Source organism: Cyanistes caeruleus, chromosome 16, assembly GCF_971803275.1.
Source record: "Cyanistes caeruleus chromosome 16, bCyaCae1.hap1.1, whole genome shotgun sequence".
Classification (NCBI taxonomy): domain Eukaryota; kingdom Metazoa; phylum Chordata; class Aves; order Passeriformes; family Paridae; genus Cyanistes; species Cyanistes caeruleus.
The window spans coordinates 8,649,841-8,666,035 of record NC_141716.1 but is presented as its reverse complement, the minus strand read 5'-3'; the positions used below and the strand labels follow the sequence as shown (position 1 = coordinate 8,666,035).

At 50.9% G+C, this 16,195-nt stretch overlaps 2 protein-coding genes across 3 annotated transcripts; one reads left to right on the top strand and one right to left on the bottom strand.

Annotated features, from left to right (window-relative positions):
- Nucleotides 1-713: 713 nt before the first annotated feature.
- TP53RK (TP53 regulating kinase) lies at nucleotides 714-2,197 on the bottom strand. Its single transcript, XM_086853161.1, has 2 exons — nucleotides 1,816-2,197; nucleotides 714-1,321 (listed from the first exon to the last, which is right to left on the bottom strand). Exons 1-2 carry the CDS (start codon nucleotides 2,192-2,194, stop codon nucleotides 843-845), a joined length of 858 nt encoding a protein of 285 aa, XP_086709287.1. The 5' UTR covers nucleotides 2,195-2,197; the 3' UTR covers nucleotides 714-842.
- Nucleotides 2,198-7,847: 5,650 nt separating this feature from the next.
- Nucleotides 7,848-14,403, top strand: SLC2A10 (solute carrier family 2 member 10). Of its 2 annotated transcripts, none has more exons than XM_086852969.1 (5): nucleotides 7,848-7,949; nucleotides 10,078-11,454; nucleotides 12,499-12,621; nucleotides 13,160-13,295; nucleotides 13,998-14,403. In XM_086852969.1, exons 1-5 carry the CDS (start codon nucleotides 7,946-7,948, stop codon nucleotides 14,092-14,094), a joined length of 1,737 nt encoding a protein of 578 aa, XP_086709095.1. In that variant the 5' UTR covers nucleotides 7,848-7,945; the 3' UTR covers nucleotides 14,095-14,403. The 2 variants fall into 2 exon arrangements, with proteins under 2 accessions (XP_086709095.1, XP_086709096.1); XM_086852970.1 differs by having other exon boundaries at nucleotides 7,898-7,949; nucleotides 9,386-11,454.
- The last annotated feature ends 1,792 nt before the right edge of the window (nucleotides 14,404-16,195 follow it).

Here is a 16,195-nt window from a genome sequence, read left to right as displayed (position 1 = left end):
TGCAAGATTTTCCTCTGGCACATCTTCCATTCTATTAGATACAGTAAGCCAGAAAAATGAAGTAATCTAGAGAAAATATTACAAGAAAAAGAGTATCACTGCCTACTTCTGCCAACCACCTACCTGGCCAGGCAATGGCAATACCAGTAGTCCCCCTCATAAAGCTCCAAAAAATGAAATTTACAGCAAACTTCTTGCTTAAAGTGGAAGTTTCTCAGTAGAAAACTATTCTGGATTTACAAATTTTATATTTTCTTAAGACTGTACTATTGACTGAGAGTAAAAAACCCAAAATTTACTAGTGGATGAAAAAAAGAATGGTTTATGTTTAGTGCGGTATTTCAGCATTGCCCATGTTCCAGAATTCAGTTCTGAAAATTTTCAGGATGTGTTAAGTCATTTATAATAGATTGAAACCCTTTGTTTCAAACCCTGTTGTAAAATCTTCTGAGAAAAGCAACATACTTGTTCTTCTCAGTTACCTTTTGGAGATGCTGTTTTGTAGTCTCTGAAGAACCTCCCACAAATTTATGGGCTACAGGCCAAGAAAGATTGCTCTGAATGATTCTAACCACACAAAGATGGGTAGAATAACACTGTAAACTACTTTGTATTAGAAATATTTAACATTTAGGACAGAAGTGAACTCTAGTTGTTTCTGTCTTGCTGTGCCCCAATCTCACAATTAGTTCGGTTACTTTATGACACTTAAAACTCTTTCAAGTTTATTTATTTGAAGACACAGTTATCAAAATAGTGATCTGTGAAATAAAACCAACCAGAAATATAAATAACCCTATCTGCAAAACCTAGTATTTCTCCATCCCTAAACCCACTCCCTTCTACCCAATCATGGACCTCTTCCTTCCCCTTAGCCGAACCTCATCCAACTTTTTGATCACAGGACCAGATTTTTTAGACGTGGCTGCATAGGCCTTTAGCAGAGCTTGGAACATTGTTTCAGTATCTGGATGTGTGCTGATGAAGGCTTTTTCCAGAACATACAAATCAACTCCTTTATCCTCTGGAAGACCTGAAATAAAACTGAGTCCAAAGTCTATCAACACCAAGTCCAGCTTCTCCATGGGTGGCCGCAGGAGGAGATTGGCAGTTGTAAGATCCCCATGGATAATATCCTCATCGTGCATCCTTGCTAACAGCTCACCCATCTTCTCTGCTAACTTATGGAGGCCACTGGTGTCGTTTCCACTCTTTTGTACAGAATAAATATGATCCTGAACAGTAATCGAGTCTACAATATCTTCAAGATAGATGGAGTTGGTGACATAATCCACAAAGTAGACCACTGGAGCTGGAATCCCTATTAAAAAGAACAAATCAAATGCCAGAAGTTAATTTACATGATTCCCAGCTTTATTTTAAGAACAAAACACAACTGATAAAAGCCTTAAGCAAAAAAGCCAGTTGAAATCACACCCAGTCACTGGTGATCCACCCCTTGGAATGGCCCGGCTAACATTCACTTCCAAGCCATCTGTGGTCTTACAAGGAGCTGGCAGCTCCAAGCAGCCCCTCCTGGGGCGAGCCTCGCCGATCAAACACGCTCTGGGACAGACCGAGGGCAAGCTCAGCTGCAGGGGCACTCTGGAAGAGCAGAGCGTCTCGCCCCGGGCTCAGAAGAAGCCCCCGCATCCTTCAGGATGGCGCAGGAAGGCGCCAAGCGCCCCAGATCTCTCAGCGACCTGAAGAGCCGGGGTGATGGGGCTCACACCGCCCCGGGGTGTATCTGTCTGTCCGTCCGTCCGTCCGTCCTGCCAGGCAGCCCCGGCCCGGTCCGCCCGCCCCCGTGCCCACCTGCCCGCCGGCACCGCAGCAGCGACCGCGCCTCCTGGGCCATGCGCCGCCGGCTCAGCCGCTCCTCCAGCGCCGGGTGGCGGTACCGCTTCGGGACGCGGAGCTTCGCCACGGCCGCCCTGCCGAGGAAGAGCCCGCGGTACACGTGCGCCTCGGCGCCCTGCTGCACCAGCCGCAGCCCCGGCAGCGCCGGCGGCGCCGGCGGCTCCTCCGCCACCGTGCCGGCGCCCGCCCCGCTCTCGGGACCGTCCCCGGCGGGGCCCGCGGCCTCCAGCTCGCCCATGGCGGAGCCCACAGGCCCCGCGTCGCCCATCGCAGGGCCCGCGGCCCCGGCCATGACCGAACGCGCACCGCCCGCCTCCGCCTGGGCCGCCGCCATCACTGCGACCCACACAGCGCATGCGGGCGGCGCCTGCTCGGCAAGACTCGGTACTCTCCGGCCATCCTCGGCAACGCTCGGTGGACCGTGACGGAAAGGCACGAAGAGCCGAAGTCCCGGCCGGCTGTAGCGCTCCGCTGGCCTCGCTATAACGCGCCCGGTGCCGCTCTGCTGCTGGGGCTGCTGGGGCTGCTCCCTCCAAACCCCCCGTGCTCCCCTGGTTTTGCCGGTGCAGGAGCGAGACCCGCAGCTATCCCAGGGCTTGCAAGGGAGATGTTGGATGCGCGTTTTCCGGGGGTGCCAAGTGGGAGCTCGTGGAAGCCCCACCTCCAGGGCATCATCCCCGGGACACCACTGCCACGGCATCACCATGGGGACTCTGTCTCATCACCACCAGGATGGTCCATCACTGGCTCTTGCTCCTTCGTGTGCCAAGAGCCTCTGCTGGAGCCTGTGCAGACCCACTGCAGCTGCCCAGTTTTGGGTGGGAAGGAGAAGGGATCTTCCCGTAAGTGCAGGGATCAGCAGCTTGCAGCAGGGCATGGTGTGACCTCGGGTCCCCACGCTGGGCACCACAAAAGCTTCTACCCCAGGTCTGCCATGGGCCACTCATGCCGTGAGTTCCCCTTCCTCGAGCAGCCAAGTCCCACATTGCCATCTTATTATGAGATGGATAAACCTCATCATCCTCATAAACCTCATTGGAGCAATATTTGGGTTTTTCTGGCACCCTGAAAACCCACTGCCTTACTGGGTGATCTGTGCATGCTTCAACTGTGTTCCTCAGAAAATACAAGAGAATTCAGCCCCGTCCATGTAAATGTTTTCAATTGTTGCTTTTGCGGGTGCCGCAAGTCCATTTTGTCTTTGTTTTCTCACCCACAACATTTGTTTCCTTTTCAGAACATTTATATTTTATTACCACATTCCACACAGCTTTCATGTCATTTCACGGTGGGATCATGCCTGGCAAATATTTATCTTGCTTCAGTGACAACTTTTAAACAACCTTCCCAAGTTTTCAATGATACGGATAATCCATCCTGCAATTCTGCCTACCTGTGGCACCCTCCTGCAGCAGGAGCCCAGCAGCTTGCCCTGGGAATGGGGTAAATTCCTGGTCTCTGTAGCTGGAATTTGCAAATGTCTCACTCCAATAAAGCAAAAGGTTTTTCTCGTGTTGTGAACAGATTTTATCAGAGGATCCGTGCGCAGATACCCCCACAGGCACACATATACAACCTATAAGCAAGTGCACACACATAGCCTGCGGTTCATTATTCTGGCAAACATGATGGTTTTCTCTCATGCTGGCCAAAAACCTCCTCCAGAGCTTTCAAAATATGAAAGAAAATATTTTTGCTTTATTTTCCCATCTATTTTATTTATTTAAATTTTATCTTCCCTGTGATTTCACTCATTCTTTTCTCTTTTAATGCAATAAACAGTTGACATAGCCCTTGGAAACTAACTAGAGCCATTTACAATATTTATGGTATCACCCAGTATTTTTATTGGAATATTGACTCACCCCAGAGAACTGCTCTGAAGCCACAGACTGGTAAACGGTTTCATTATGTAACTTTGTGCTCCTGGTGACAAGCATTTACAAACTCTCACAAACAATGTAATGAAGTTAAAAACTGCAGCACAGCAAACCAAGCTAATGGGAACCAAGGCAGGTCTCATGAGCTCGTCCCTGTTGCCCTACAGATCCCTTGGCATCAGGCAGGATGCAGCCCTGGAAGATCTCCCATCACTGCCCAGCTTATTTAGGGATGGAGGCTGCCATCCTCAGAGCTGGACAGATGGGAAAAGGGATGAACTTGAGTTGTTGCAGAGTTTCATGCTGGGGGCATCCCTAAAATGTGCAAGGAAACAAGATTCCTGCTGGGACCAACACTGCTGACCAGCATTGTCAGGGAACCCCCCTGCTTTAGGACAATTGTAGCCTGGCATGAGGAGGGGAAATCTCTCTGGGATATGAATGACTGTGCAATAAATGCAGGTTCCTGGTGAGCTGGCTCCATCCCTGCCAGCTGTGACACTTCTGCCTGCTCAGGGACCATCACTTCAGCAATAACTGAATTGAGTTTGGTCACTTTGGTCCCCCAAGTCCCTTCCTAAGGGTCAGTCAAAATAGAATATGCTTGAGGGTGTGATGAGGATTCCTGAACACCATGCCTTCCTTTTTCCAGGATGGACTTCTTTCTGCTCTTGTATTTGTATTTCATTTTGTGTTTTTAAAGCCTCTTTCAGCTGCTCCAGCTCAGAGGTAGAGGGTAACATTTCCAGTAATCACAGGCGGGTTGTGTTACCAAACACAGGCTGCCATTCCCAGGGCAGAGCTCTCCAGGAGCACATTCCTGCGGCTCAGCCCTGGGGATGTGCTGCTTGGCAGCCGGGCAGGAACGCGCCCCGCAAGCCCGGCAGCCAGGAGAGAGATAAGGATCGGATGGGGAAACCGCACTGCCAAGACACACGGACTGGAGAGGAGGAGGAAGGCATCCCAGGAGGGAGCAAGGTCAGGAACGTGCCTGCAGGCATGAAGCATTGGTGCATCCAAACCCCCCAGACCTTCTCATGTGAAGCTTAGGGACAAAGGTGCTGCTTTCAGCATACCCCCTGCCTACAAAAGCTGGGATAGGAAACCTGTATTTTAAGGACCCCAAAGAAAGATTTTCCCCCCACCCCCCCCCACCCCAAATTATCCCTGCTGTACATCATGGCAGGTTTTCATCCTTTTTTCCAGAGGACAATAACCCACAGCCTCCAGTGTCGATGTAACAGCTGCATTTCTGTACAGACTGACATCATCTTTTTGGCCGCCTTTGGTAAACACACCATAAAGCTCTTCCTGTCCTCCCCAAGACCTCACCTTCTTATTGTCAGTGCTAATAATATTTCTTGCCCTGCCAGAGACCAAGAAGCCTCCAAAAAATGTTCAGATGGCAGAAAAATAAATGCTGAGTGACCATAGAGAAAAATATGATTTCTTCCTTCTCACACTGAAATAATTTCAGAAGGAAGGAATTGTTCAGGCAAATTGGAGCTCATGTAGCCAAGAGTGAGTTTGCCCTGAGGCTGATGAGGACTCTAGGTTCTCTCTGGCTCTCTGCCTGGTGTGGTGGGGTAAAATGCATGGGAGACATCTCCACTTCCTAACACAGCTCAGCCAAAATGCCTTGGCTTGAGCTCTGGGGGCCAGAGGTCATGGCCAAGATGACACTGCATCCCCTGCATCCCCCTGTGCTCCCCAAGTGTGGAACATTAGCCTAGACACAGAGATGTGGTCTTTGCTGTCTGCCATGAACTGGTCTCATGTGGGTGTTGGGGAAGAGAGAAAATTGAAGTAATTTCTCTGTCTGCATATGACAAGAGCTGGTTGTGATTTCAGAGCTCTTTAAACTGATCTGATATGAAATGCAAATGCTATTGAAAAGCTCTTCCCATGAACACCATGGGTTTCTGTTGGCTGGTGTTTGAAGCTATTCTTCACCAAGTGTGTGATCCCAGTTGCAGCTGTCAGGCTGTATCAGATACAAGGTTTTAGAAAAGGTGTTTTCACATCCCGTATTCCCACTGAAATTACAGCATATGAATGGAAAGCTTTTATTTACTCTGTAAACCAGGTACGTGATTTGACACACTTTTCATATTCTCTATGACTTTGAGAAGAAACAAAACCAAAACATTTGCTCAACTGCTGCTCATGTTGCAGCCAGATATCCAACAGACTAAAGCTGAGAGGATATACATGATCCAATATGGCCCATCTCGAGCATCCCAAAACTATGAGTTGGAATGAGTTGGTACCATTGCTCTACAGAGCAGAGACATGAACTGTACCCCCATACTTGGAAAAATAACCATTTTTAAACACTTCTCTTAAATTTCCTAGTAAGTAAGTTAACATGGGGGATGACTGAAAAGGCTGTTTAAAAAAAAAATCACATACTTACATGTTCTTTACTCTTCACCCAACCTGTTATATTTTGCCTGTGTCAGAGGCACAATGGTCACTGATGCAGACCTTCCCCAGCTCAATTCTCTACTGGGGCAAGAAGCTTTACCAGCACAGGCTCCACAGAGTGCTGTTCTGGAGCTTGTGTAGTTACGACATACTAAATATTAAAATTCAATATAGATTTTTAATGAAATATTACCTGCAGTCACATGCCAGCTCACAAAGCAGGTTTGTGATCATCTGCACTTACCCTTCAGTGGCAGTGTCTGCTGCAAGGCTCTGGGCAGGCTGTGCATGTCTTCCCACCTGTGACACCACCTCGCTTCCTCACAGCTCCCTTTGCTCCATCACATCAAACTCCTGAACATCTCGTGTACTTCAGCACAGCTCAACCTGCCCAGCAGCTGCCATTCACACAAACAGCACCAAGGGCCAACGTCTGCATATCGTGTTAAAGACGTTTGGAAGCACTTTGAGGCGTATCATGCTTTGAAAAATCTTTGTCTAACAAACTAGACTTTGGGACACGTGAAATTAGCCTCAGAAAATAATCTTGTATCCAAGTGCAAGTCCCCAGTGTCTTTTATGCAGGACAGCAGGAAGGTTCCTGTTCCACTCAGCAGGAAAAAAAAATAAAATAAATGTTAATTGCAAAGGAAGCTGTATACTGAGTATTTTGTCTGATGGAACACTGTGTCAGAGGAAGGAGACAAGCTTGAGAGACTGATTCTTTCTGTCCCACAGCCATGAAAAAGGGCAAATTCAGACACAGAAACACAGAATCATAGGCTCAAACAATATACTGAAATGGAAAGGGGCCACTAGGATAACTGAGTCCCACTCCTGGCCCTGCACAGGACTCCCCAACAACCCCATCGGGTGCCTGAGAGCATTGTCCAAACACTTTTTGAACTGTCATGCTTAGTCCTGTGATCCCTGGGGAGCCTGTTCAGTGCCCACTACTCTGTGTGAAAACCCTTTTCCTGATATCCAACCTAAGCTTCCCCTGCTGCTCTCTTTGTTTTCAGCTTTCAAGTGGCCACCCCTTTCTTAGCAGGTTTCTGTGGCTGTCCAGCCGAGCTACCTAAAAACATTAACAAACTGTCAAGCTCTTGTGGGCTTTCTGGAGGCTTTCTCGTCTAGAGAGGTGAAGCTCTGCTCAAGAGCAGCTCTGCAGGCAGTGAGATTTGTGTTCCTCAAGTGACACAGACTGCGGACAGAGCTGACATTCCATCCACCAGACCCGCATCCTCGTTTCTGGACCAACTCGTAGCTCCGTATCGTGTCCCCGGCCACCCCGCAGCCGCCGGCTCCCGGTTCTCACCCATGGGCTCCCCCATCCCCCGGGGGATGCATCGCTGCCGGGGCGCCGCAGCTCCCCTCGCCCGGGACCCCCGCCCCCGAGAGGGGCGGGCAGGGCGACTACAAGCCCCAGGCTAGCCGGCCGGGGGCAGGGCAGCAGAGCCCCAGGCTAGCCGGCCGGGGGCAGGGCAGCAAAGCCCCAGGCTAGCCGGCCGGGGGCAGGGCAGCAGAGCCCCAGGCTAGCCGGCCGGGGGCAGGGCAGCAGAGCCCCAGGCTAGCCGGCCGGGGGCAGGGCGACTACAAGCCCCAGGCTAGCCGGCCGGGGGCAGGGCAGCAAAGCCCCAGGCTAGCCGGCCGGGGGCAGGGCAGCAAAGCCCCAGGCTAGCCGGCCGGGGGCAGGGCAGCAGCGACGTGGCGCGGCCCCGCTCCGCCCCGCTCCGCCCGCTCCGCTCCGCTCCGCGCCCGCCGGGCTCAGCCCCACCATGGGTGAGTGAGTGAGTGCCCGGGGGGAGCGGGGGGCTGCGAGCGCCCTGCCCGCGGGGCACGGGCACGTCCTGCCCCGGGGAGAAGTTTTCAAAAGAAAAAGAAAAAAAAAAAATAAAAGAAAGATTGGAACTTTTCCTAAAGGCTGGGGGTGCATCCCCCGCCCCTTCCTTTCTTTCTGTTCCTTTTTTAGCGGTCCCAGCAGCGCGTACAGCGAACATAAGAGCCGAGGAATTTCCTGCGGCTCGGGGCCGGGGCTGTCCCCGGGGAGGGGAGCGGGGGTTCGGGGGAGTGCAGGGAGCTGGGTTTGCTCTGGAGTGGGAATCGCTGGAGGAGCGGAGCGGCCTCGGCCTTGGTGTGAGCAGAGTCCGGGCTCGCTGCCCTGTCCTGGAGCACGGCCCCCGCTTTGCTGTAGGCAGGGAATCGCCTGGCGCAGCTCTTTGCTCCACCAAACCTTCCGTCCTCATGTGCAGATCTCAAGAATTCACAAATTCCCCAGATACATCAGAATAGACGATACACAAATTGGATTTCAATCAAAGTTCATAAGCCATGACTGCTTATCAGGTTAACAAGAAATGCAGCAAAACCTGCTGAAATCAACCATGGTATTTATAGTGCAGTTGTCTGTGTCCAAGAGAATTTGTGGTTTGAAGCTAATGGGATGGCCACTTATGCCTTATGTTGGCAGCAGATTTTTTTTTAATTATCTGCATAACATGTACAAGGAGTGTTAACAGCAGCACAGATGGTCACACAGAGCATGGTGCGAGGGACTGGGATAGCTGGGATGGCATAAGTAACAAATGAAACACAGAAGGTTGCAGAATAAATAAAAACAATTGTATTTACTAACAGCCATCAGTGAGAAATTCCTTTTATTGATAGCTGTAATTAAAGGCCAAGCAGAGAGACTTCCCATTCAACACAGCTTGTGACAGGAAAAAAGTCCTTCAGCAGGGTGAGAAAAGTTTCCAGTCTGGTGGTTGTGCCCACATTTTTTCCATGTACAGTCTACCAAACTTGTGAGTATTTCTAATTAAACAGAAGAATGCAGGTAGTATTACATGCTGCAGAACAGCACAAACACCAAAACTAGTGCACTTTACCTATGCTTCAAAAGTGTACCTGGAGGGGAGGTCACTGTCACTTCTGTTCCCAGAGGTCCCCACGTCAGTGCTGGCTCTTGCCCCAGTGCAATCCCTGCTGGTGTAACCCTGCTCATGGCTCACACGTGGTCACCCTTTCGTCCCCTCCCCGTGGTGAGAAGCTTGTGCAGCCAGCACCTTGGTTTTGTGGGGTTCTTTGGGGCAAGTTGGTTTGAGTTGCTTTTGGTGCTGTTTTTGTCTTATTTTAGCTAAGCTCACGTCCTTAGGAAGCTGGCACACTCAGTGCTGTGGGAAGGGCAAGGTCAAAGAGTCGCTTCTTGTATTTGACAGTGACAACAGCTTCAGCTCACCATGAAATTTGTTCTGTGGTCCTGGACCAGCCTGAGGAGGCTGCGATTGACTTGGAGATCCTGGGAGCTATGGGCTGCAGGAGAGGTGAAGAAATCAGGGCCAGCCCACAAAGTCATGCTGAGAGTACAAGATTAACTAAAGGAGAAAATGAAGGAAAAATAAACTTTTGTGAGCGGGGCTTTTAATGGCAAGATAGAAAGTGAGATCGGAAAACCTGCAGGGAGAGCATGCACTGAAATGTGAAAATGATAATGCAGAACAGTTCAGAACCAGAAAGCAGAAGCTACATTTCCTGCTCAGAACAAATTTTGTAATTACAATCAAGAGATACCACAGAGGATCCCACTGTACAACTCCAGGAACTACAAATCACTGTCCTGCACTTAAAAACAAGCCTTAACTCGGTTAAAAAGTCCTGATTTCAAAGTTCTGCACCCCAAATGAGTACTCCTGTAGTTAGTGGTAGTCTGGTGGTTGTGTGACTGTCTGCAAGTGCCTCTATACATGTGACCTAGTGACCTATGGGCGAATTCCACACCATGAATTTGTAGATGGAAAGCTACAAAGTGTAGCTTTGGTGTCCTGGGAGAGCTTTTTCCAGCCTGTGCATGCTGATAGCTTGTCTCACAGCATCAGAAAACTGAACCTAGCTCTGCTTTCTTGTCTTCCAGGTCGGGCGCTGCTCGTCCTCCTCTTGTCTGCAACAGTGTCTCTCCTGGGCGGGCTGATATTTGGATATGAGCTGGGGATAATCTCTGGAGCACTGCTGCAGCTGCAGACAGATTTCCAGCTCAGCTGCTTCAAGCAAGAAGTTCTGGTGAGCGCCGTCCTTATCGGAGCGCTCCTCGCCTCCCTGGCTGGGGGGATCCTCATCGACCGCCACGGCCGGAGGAGAGCAATCCTGGTCAGCAACTTGGTCCTCTTGGTGGGCAGCCTCATCCTCACTCTGGCGAGGTCATTCACCATGCTGGTCATCGGGCGCATGACCGTGGGCTTTGCCATCTCTGTCTCATCCATGGCCTGCTGCATCTATGTCTCAGAGATGGTGGCTGCTCACCAGCGAGGGCTGCTGGTGTCTCTCTACGAGGCGGGAATCACCGTGGGCATCCTGCTGTCCTACGCACTGAATTACATCTTTGCGGATGTGGATGAGGGGTGGAGGTACATGTTTGGACTGGCCATTGCCCCAACAGCCATGCAGTTCCTCAGCATCCTCTTTCTCCCAGTGAACCCTGTTAAATTAAGCTCATGGGACTCAGACTGCCAGAAGGGCCTCATCCCATTGCAGGACACCGAGGGCAGAGCAGCAGCCAAGCGAGAGCCCTGTCAGGAGAGGCATTACTCCTTTCTTGATCTTTTCAGGACCAGAGACAACATGAGAAGGCGGACTCTGGTGGGCCTGGGACTGGTGCTCTTCCAGCAGTTCACTGGGCAGCCCAATGTGCTGGGCTATGCCTCCAAAATCTTCCATTCGGTGGGGTTCCAGAGCAACTCCTCAGCGATCCTGGCCTCAGTCGGGCTGGGAGCAATAAAGGTGGTGGCCACGCTGGTGGCCATGGCCTTGGCAGACAAGGCAGGCAGGAGAGTGCTGCTCATGGCTGGCTGTGTGGTGATGGCCTTCTCCGTCACCACCATCGGCCTCACCAGCCGCATGGCTCCGCTGGCCATGGCCAGGGACTGCAAAGCTGCCACAAGCCCAAATGCATCCCACAGCCTCAGCCAGCACCCCCTGGCACCTGTGCTCCCCCAGTCTGCGGTGTCACCCGTCCCACCAGCGGCAGGTGCTGTCAAAAGTCAGGCAGGCCCCGGTTTTGCTGCCACAAGGAGCCTTACAAACGTTTTAGCCAGCACTCAAAGCAAAGAGGTTGTTCCTAATTCTTCCCTCGCTCAGAAAAGGGACTTGGTGGGTCAGTCCAAGAAAGGAACGCTGGAAAGCACAGGCCCTCCTCTCGGTCCTGATCCCTGGGCACAACATACGGTCTTAAATTGGATTACACTGCTGAGCATGATGGCTTTTGTGAGTGCCTTCTCAATTGGATTTGGGCCAAGTAAGTGCGGTGTTAATCCTTGTACTAACCCAGAGAATAAAACTAGGGCTGATCTGCAAGCTGTCTGCTTGAACCATTCCTTATGTATCTGCTGTGCTGAGCAGCTGAGTGTCTGGGAACTGGAAATATGTCCCCTCCTGCCCCCTGAATCATTTTCTACCACTGCAGCTCTGTCAGCTACAGCACTAGAGTAACTTTCTCTTCCATGCTATTCACTACTCTTGTAAAGCTTTTTTTTTCTCTGAAGTTCAGTGGAAAATAAGAGCATCCTACAAGCCCTACAAAACCTTCCTTTCACTAGGGTGAGGAGGAAAATACAGGGCTGAGGACAAAGGGACTGAGGGGCTTCTGCTGTGTGATTATCAAAGTCAGTGAAGAACTGCAAGTTGAACCTCTTTTGAAGTTTCTCAATATCAATATCAATTGGGGTATTTTTTATTCTATTTATTATTACTTATTTTTCATCAGATGAGATTAAAGATTAGTTCTTGTTTCCATATGAGTTCTACAGTGTTCTGGCATTTAAATGCCTTGATGGCAAAAAACAGCGTTTAACTCAAGAAAAGAATGTTAAGTGGGCAAGTCGCATGGGTTTGACAGCCACCCTGCAATTTATTTCAAACAAAATAACCCCAGGATAAGAGAGACTTAAAGATATATATTGCTTTAACTCTGATTTTAGCCCAAATGCAATGTTGTCTCCCTAATTCCACCCTTTTCTCATTTCTTTACAAAGAGCATGACCCGACAGCAGGCCTGTCAGATCTCTTCATATCCTGTGAATGGAATGACCAGCTACCCTGCTTTCTTCTTTCCTCCCCGGGCCTGTTTATTGCTATTTCATTCCTCCATGAAGCGTTGAACACAGGAGGTTTGAAGTGTTCTGCTGTGATCTGTCTCTGAGATCGATGAATGTTTGACACCACCAGCAGCAGGTGCTGGGTGAAGCCAGAGTTTAACCCCCCTGCTGAAATCTCCCTTGCCCATTTCCCAAACAAATTGCTTAACTCCACACTGTCTTTGTGATCTCTCTAATCTGTGCAGTGACCTGGCTGGTCCTGAGTGAGATTTACCCTGCTGGGATAAGAGGAAGAGCCTTTGCTTTCTGTAACAGCTTTAACTGGGCTGCTAATTTACTGATCAGCCTCTCCTTCCTGGACCTTATTGGTAAGTAGCCCCTTCCCCTCCCTCCACCTCCCACAGATGGTTAGGGAAGGTGGCCACCACGAGCCATTTGGAGATTAAGTGGCATTCTGAACCCGGAGGACTTGAGGCTGGAATAGATGTGACCCCGTTGCCCCTGAGATCAGGAAAGCCAGGCACCAGCAGCTCTGGTCAGAGCCTCTCTGTCACTCGTTTATAAAAATCACCCATTGCCCACTGGGCTGCACTGTAGCACCACAGTATCGGGAAACAGAGAGAGACTGCAGCTTCCATCCCGGCAGCTTCACCGCCTTCTCAGCAGGCACTGCTGGCCCTGCACCGCCCCTGCCTTCTTCCCCCGGAGCTGCCAAAGCCTGGCATGCAGCAGCCTTTCTCTTTGCCAATTCCTAGTCCAGGCCTTGCAGATAAGAAGTTTCCCAGCCCTCTGGAAGGTGCCCCTGTCAGGCACCAATGACCCCCTCAGAGCAACCAGTTTCCTTTGTACCCCTACAGGGGGTGGTTCACACCCATCCCTTACATTCACACATTTAAATCTCTGCAGATGCCATTGGGTTCTCTTGGATGTTTCTTCTCTATGGACTGATGGGAGTGATGGCTGTTGTATTCATTTACCTTTTTGTGCCGGAAACAAAAGGACAGTCCCTGGAGGAGATAGACCAGCAGTTCTGCAGGAAACGGTAGGTGTGCTGTTGTCCCAGCAGGAGCGCTGGGGGCTTCCCACTGCCAGCCCCCCAGGTCTGTGGCACTGGGCTGATGTGAAGTTTGGGCTGATGTGAAGTCTGGTCAATGCTATTGCAAAAATAGAAAATGTCAAGTTTGTGGCAGAGCTATGGGACAGAGTGGGAGAGCTGCTGCACCTTCATCAGCAGGTCACTGCTGTGCTGCTGGAGGGCAGCAGTCACACTCCAGAAAATTGGCTAAAAACTAGGGCTTGTGGTCAAGGACAGGAGACCAGGACCACAACATGGCACAGGAAGGTCAGGACTGGGAAGAGGCAGGAGGGGATGACAGTCCTGTCTTTTCACCTTAGAATATTCCCAGGCTGATCCTTCTCCTCCGAGGCAGAGATATCTCCTGGAGCATGAGCTCCCACCTGGTAATTTTCACACAAAGCTTGTAATGGTCTAAGGAAGATCAAAATATAGTTTTGCCATCCTCAGTGTGATGGAGATGGCAGGGCAGGCACTGCTGGAGCAGGAATGATTGTACTGCCTCAGGCTGATGCCAGGGGAGGGGGCACACACCCCTTGGGGGGCAGGAGGGGTGACTGCTGTGAGCCCCTGCCTGACTCCCTGGTGCTGCAGCTGCCACTCCTGACCTTCATCACTGCCCTCCTGACCTTCATCACTGCCCTCCTGACCTTCATCACTGCCCTGCAGGGTGTGGGAAGGAAATGTGTTCAAGCAGAGACGAGGAAGAGGAGCGAGCTGCACACACGCACAGTACCAGAGAGTGGAGCATGCCAGCAGCACGTGAAACCAGCGACCTGCCCGCAGCGTCGTGTGTGAGGAGTTCCACCAGCACAGGAGCAGCCTGGACCATCAGGACACTTCTTCTCTAGGGCCTTTAAGTGGTGACCTCTGGTCAGTGACAGTCTTCCTGCAGTGCCTTAGATCTGGGAACACGCCACCAGCGTGTCCTTTGGGTCCTTGGAAAATCACGGTTCCCAGGCAGGGAATACATCCTTCCTTGGATAGCTTTTAATTTTTCATCATTTGTGTCTCCTAGCATGTAAGAGATTAATGGTTTTATACACAGGAATTAAAGCACGGTTTTTGCTGACAATTTCTCCATCCCTGAGGCTCGTTTGTGAGCAAGATGTGTTATGTTCCAGGTCTCGGGAACACCGGGATGGGGCCGGGGAGGATGCACGGTGCCGGACCTGCCGCCAGTGGGCGGCCGGCACCGCCCGTTCTTGGCCCTGCAGTCAGACCCCCGCAATCCCCAAAATCCGAGCCCCCCGCACCCTTCGGAGCCCCTCCCCTGCCTCCCCGCACTGAGCCCGGGGCATGAAGGGGCTGGGCAGGAGGGATATTCCAAAGGGAATTCGGGGTACCCTGCGTGGGGATGAGAGACTGCAGGGCTGTGCTGGGCAGAGGATGGGGATGCTGGGGTGTCGCAGGGATCCGGGTCAGGGGCAATGAGTGGGGCTGGGAGAACACCCAGATTAGCTGGGGGGCCAGCAGACAGGGCTAGGGACAGTGCCAGGGGCTGGCGTGATGGTACAGAAAGATGTGAGACAGCTCATGGTAAAAGGGGTCAATGAGCCCAGGGTGAAGGACTGCCAATTCCACTTCATAAAAAAAACCACGGTGCACTTTCCAAACCCAGCAGCCTCAGCCGCCCAGGAGGAGGAATCTGCGAGAGGTGCCCAGCTTGTCACAGGGTTTGGGTGTCTGTGCTTGCACAGCCTGCAGGGCCACCAGAGACAGAGGAGGTGTGGGAGATCCCTGGGGCTGCAGGGCAAGGTCCCAGCTCTGCCCTTGCCATGAGGGCTGCATGTTCCCGGGAAGGGAAACAGCTCTGGAGCTGCCAGCTGCTGTCACAGAGCCTGGCTCCTCCATGGCAGCAGAGCTGGGCAGGCGACACTGCAAGGTGGGAAAGCTGTAAAGGAGTGTTCAAATGAAAAGCTGAAGGAAGGTCAGTGGGTGTAGAAATTCAGACTGGCATCCTGGTGAGGAGGAGGTGGCCTCTATCCAGGGGAGAGCAGTAGGGAAATAAAGGAAGCAGCAGCAGTAAATAAGGTGTATTTGGCCATGCATTGGACCAACAGGCTCACAGGAACATTATATGTCACTATACCAGAAGCTTAAAAAGTAAGTTAATTCCAGGCTTTCCAATCCTGACCAACAATCCCAGAACCAGTATAGATTTCTTGAGATAGGAAATCACAGATTCCAGTAAAAAAATAATGTAGAGCCAGTACTGTGTTAGTGAGCCCTGATAAGGGTAAAGGTAATGAAAAGCAAATATAAAATGAGATTAGAGAAGTTAGTCGGCTGGGTGATCCATCAGGAAGGAATAAAAAGTGGGTTTGGGTGCAATAAAGGGTCTCCAGGACCAAGCAGCGCTGGAAGTGCGAGGAGGGCTGCTGCTCTGGGTTTGGTGGGGAGCGGTGCACAGGACCTGCTTCACAAGGTGTTTGTGGGAGAGCTGGTCTCTGCTAGTGACCACAAAACAACCTTTAATGCTGTAGTGGGAGAGTGCACACCAAATAAATCCAGCCTGGGGCTCTACAATTTCAAAAAAGGGAACTATGAAAAAATAAGGTGATTAGTCAATAACAACAAACCAAAAAGGAGCAGGCAGAAAGCAAGGAGCCTGCAAGCAGTCTGGAGGTGATTAAAAAATGCTCTGTTAAAGCCTAAGCAAAACATGTGCCACAACTCAAAAATAACTAAGAGGTCCTAAAAAACACCCTGCCTGACTCGCTGCTAAGGTTAAGGAGGTATCACAGGGAGAAGGTCAGTAAGTGGAAAAGGTTTCCCACATGATGAGAAAAGGAAAAGCCATAAAACATGGCAAGCAAAGAGTAGACAGAAAAGAGAGCTAAAAAAGAGCATGAAGATCTTGCAAG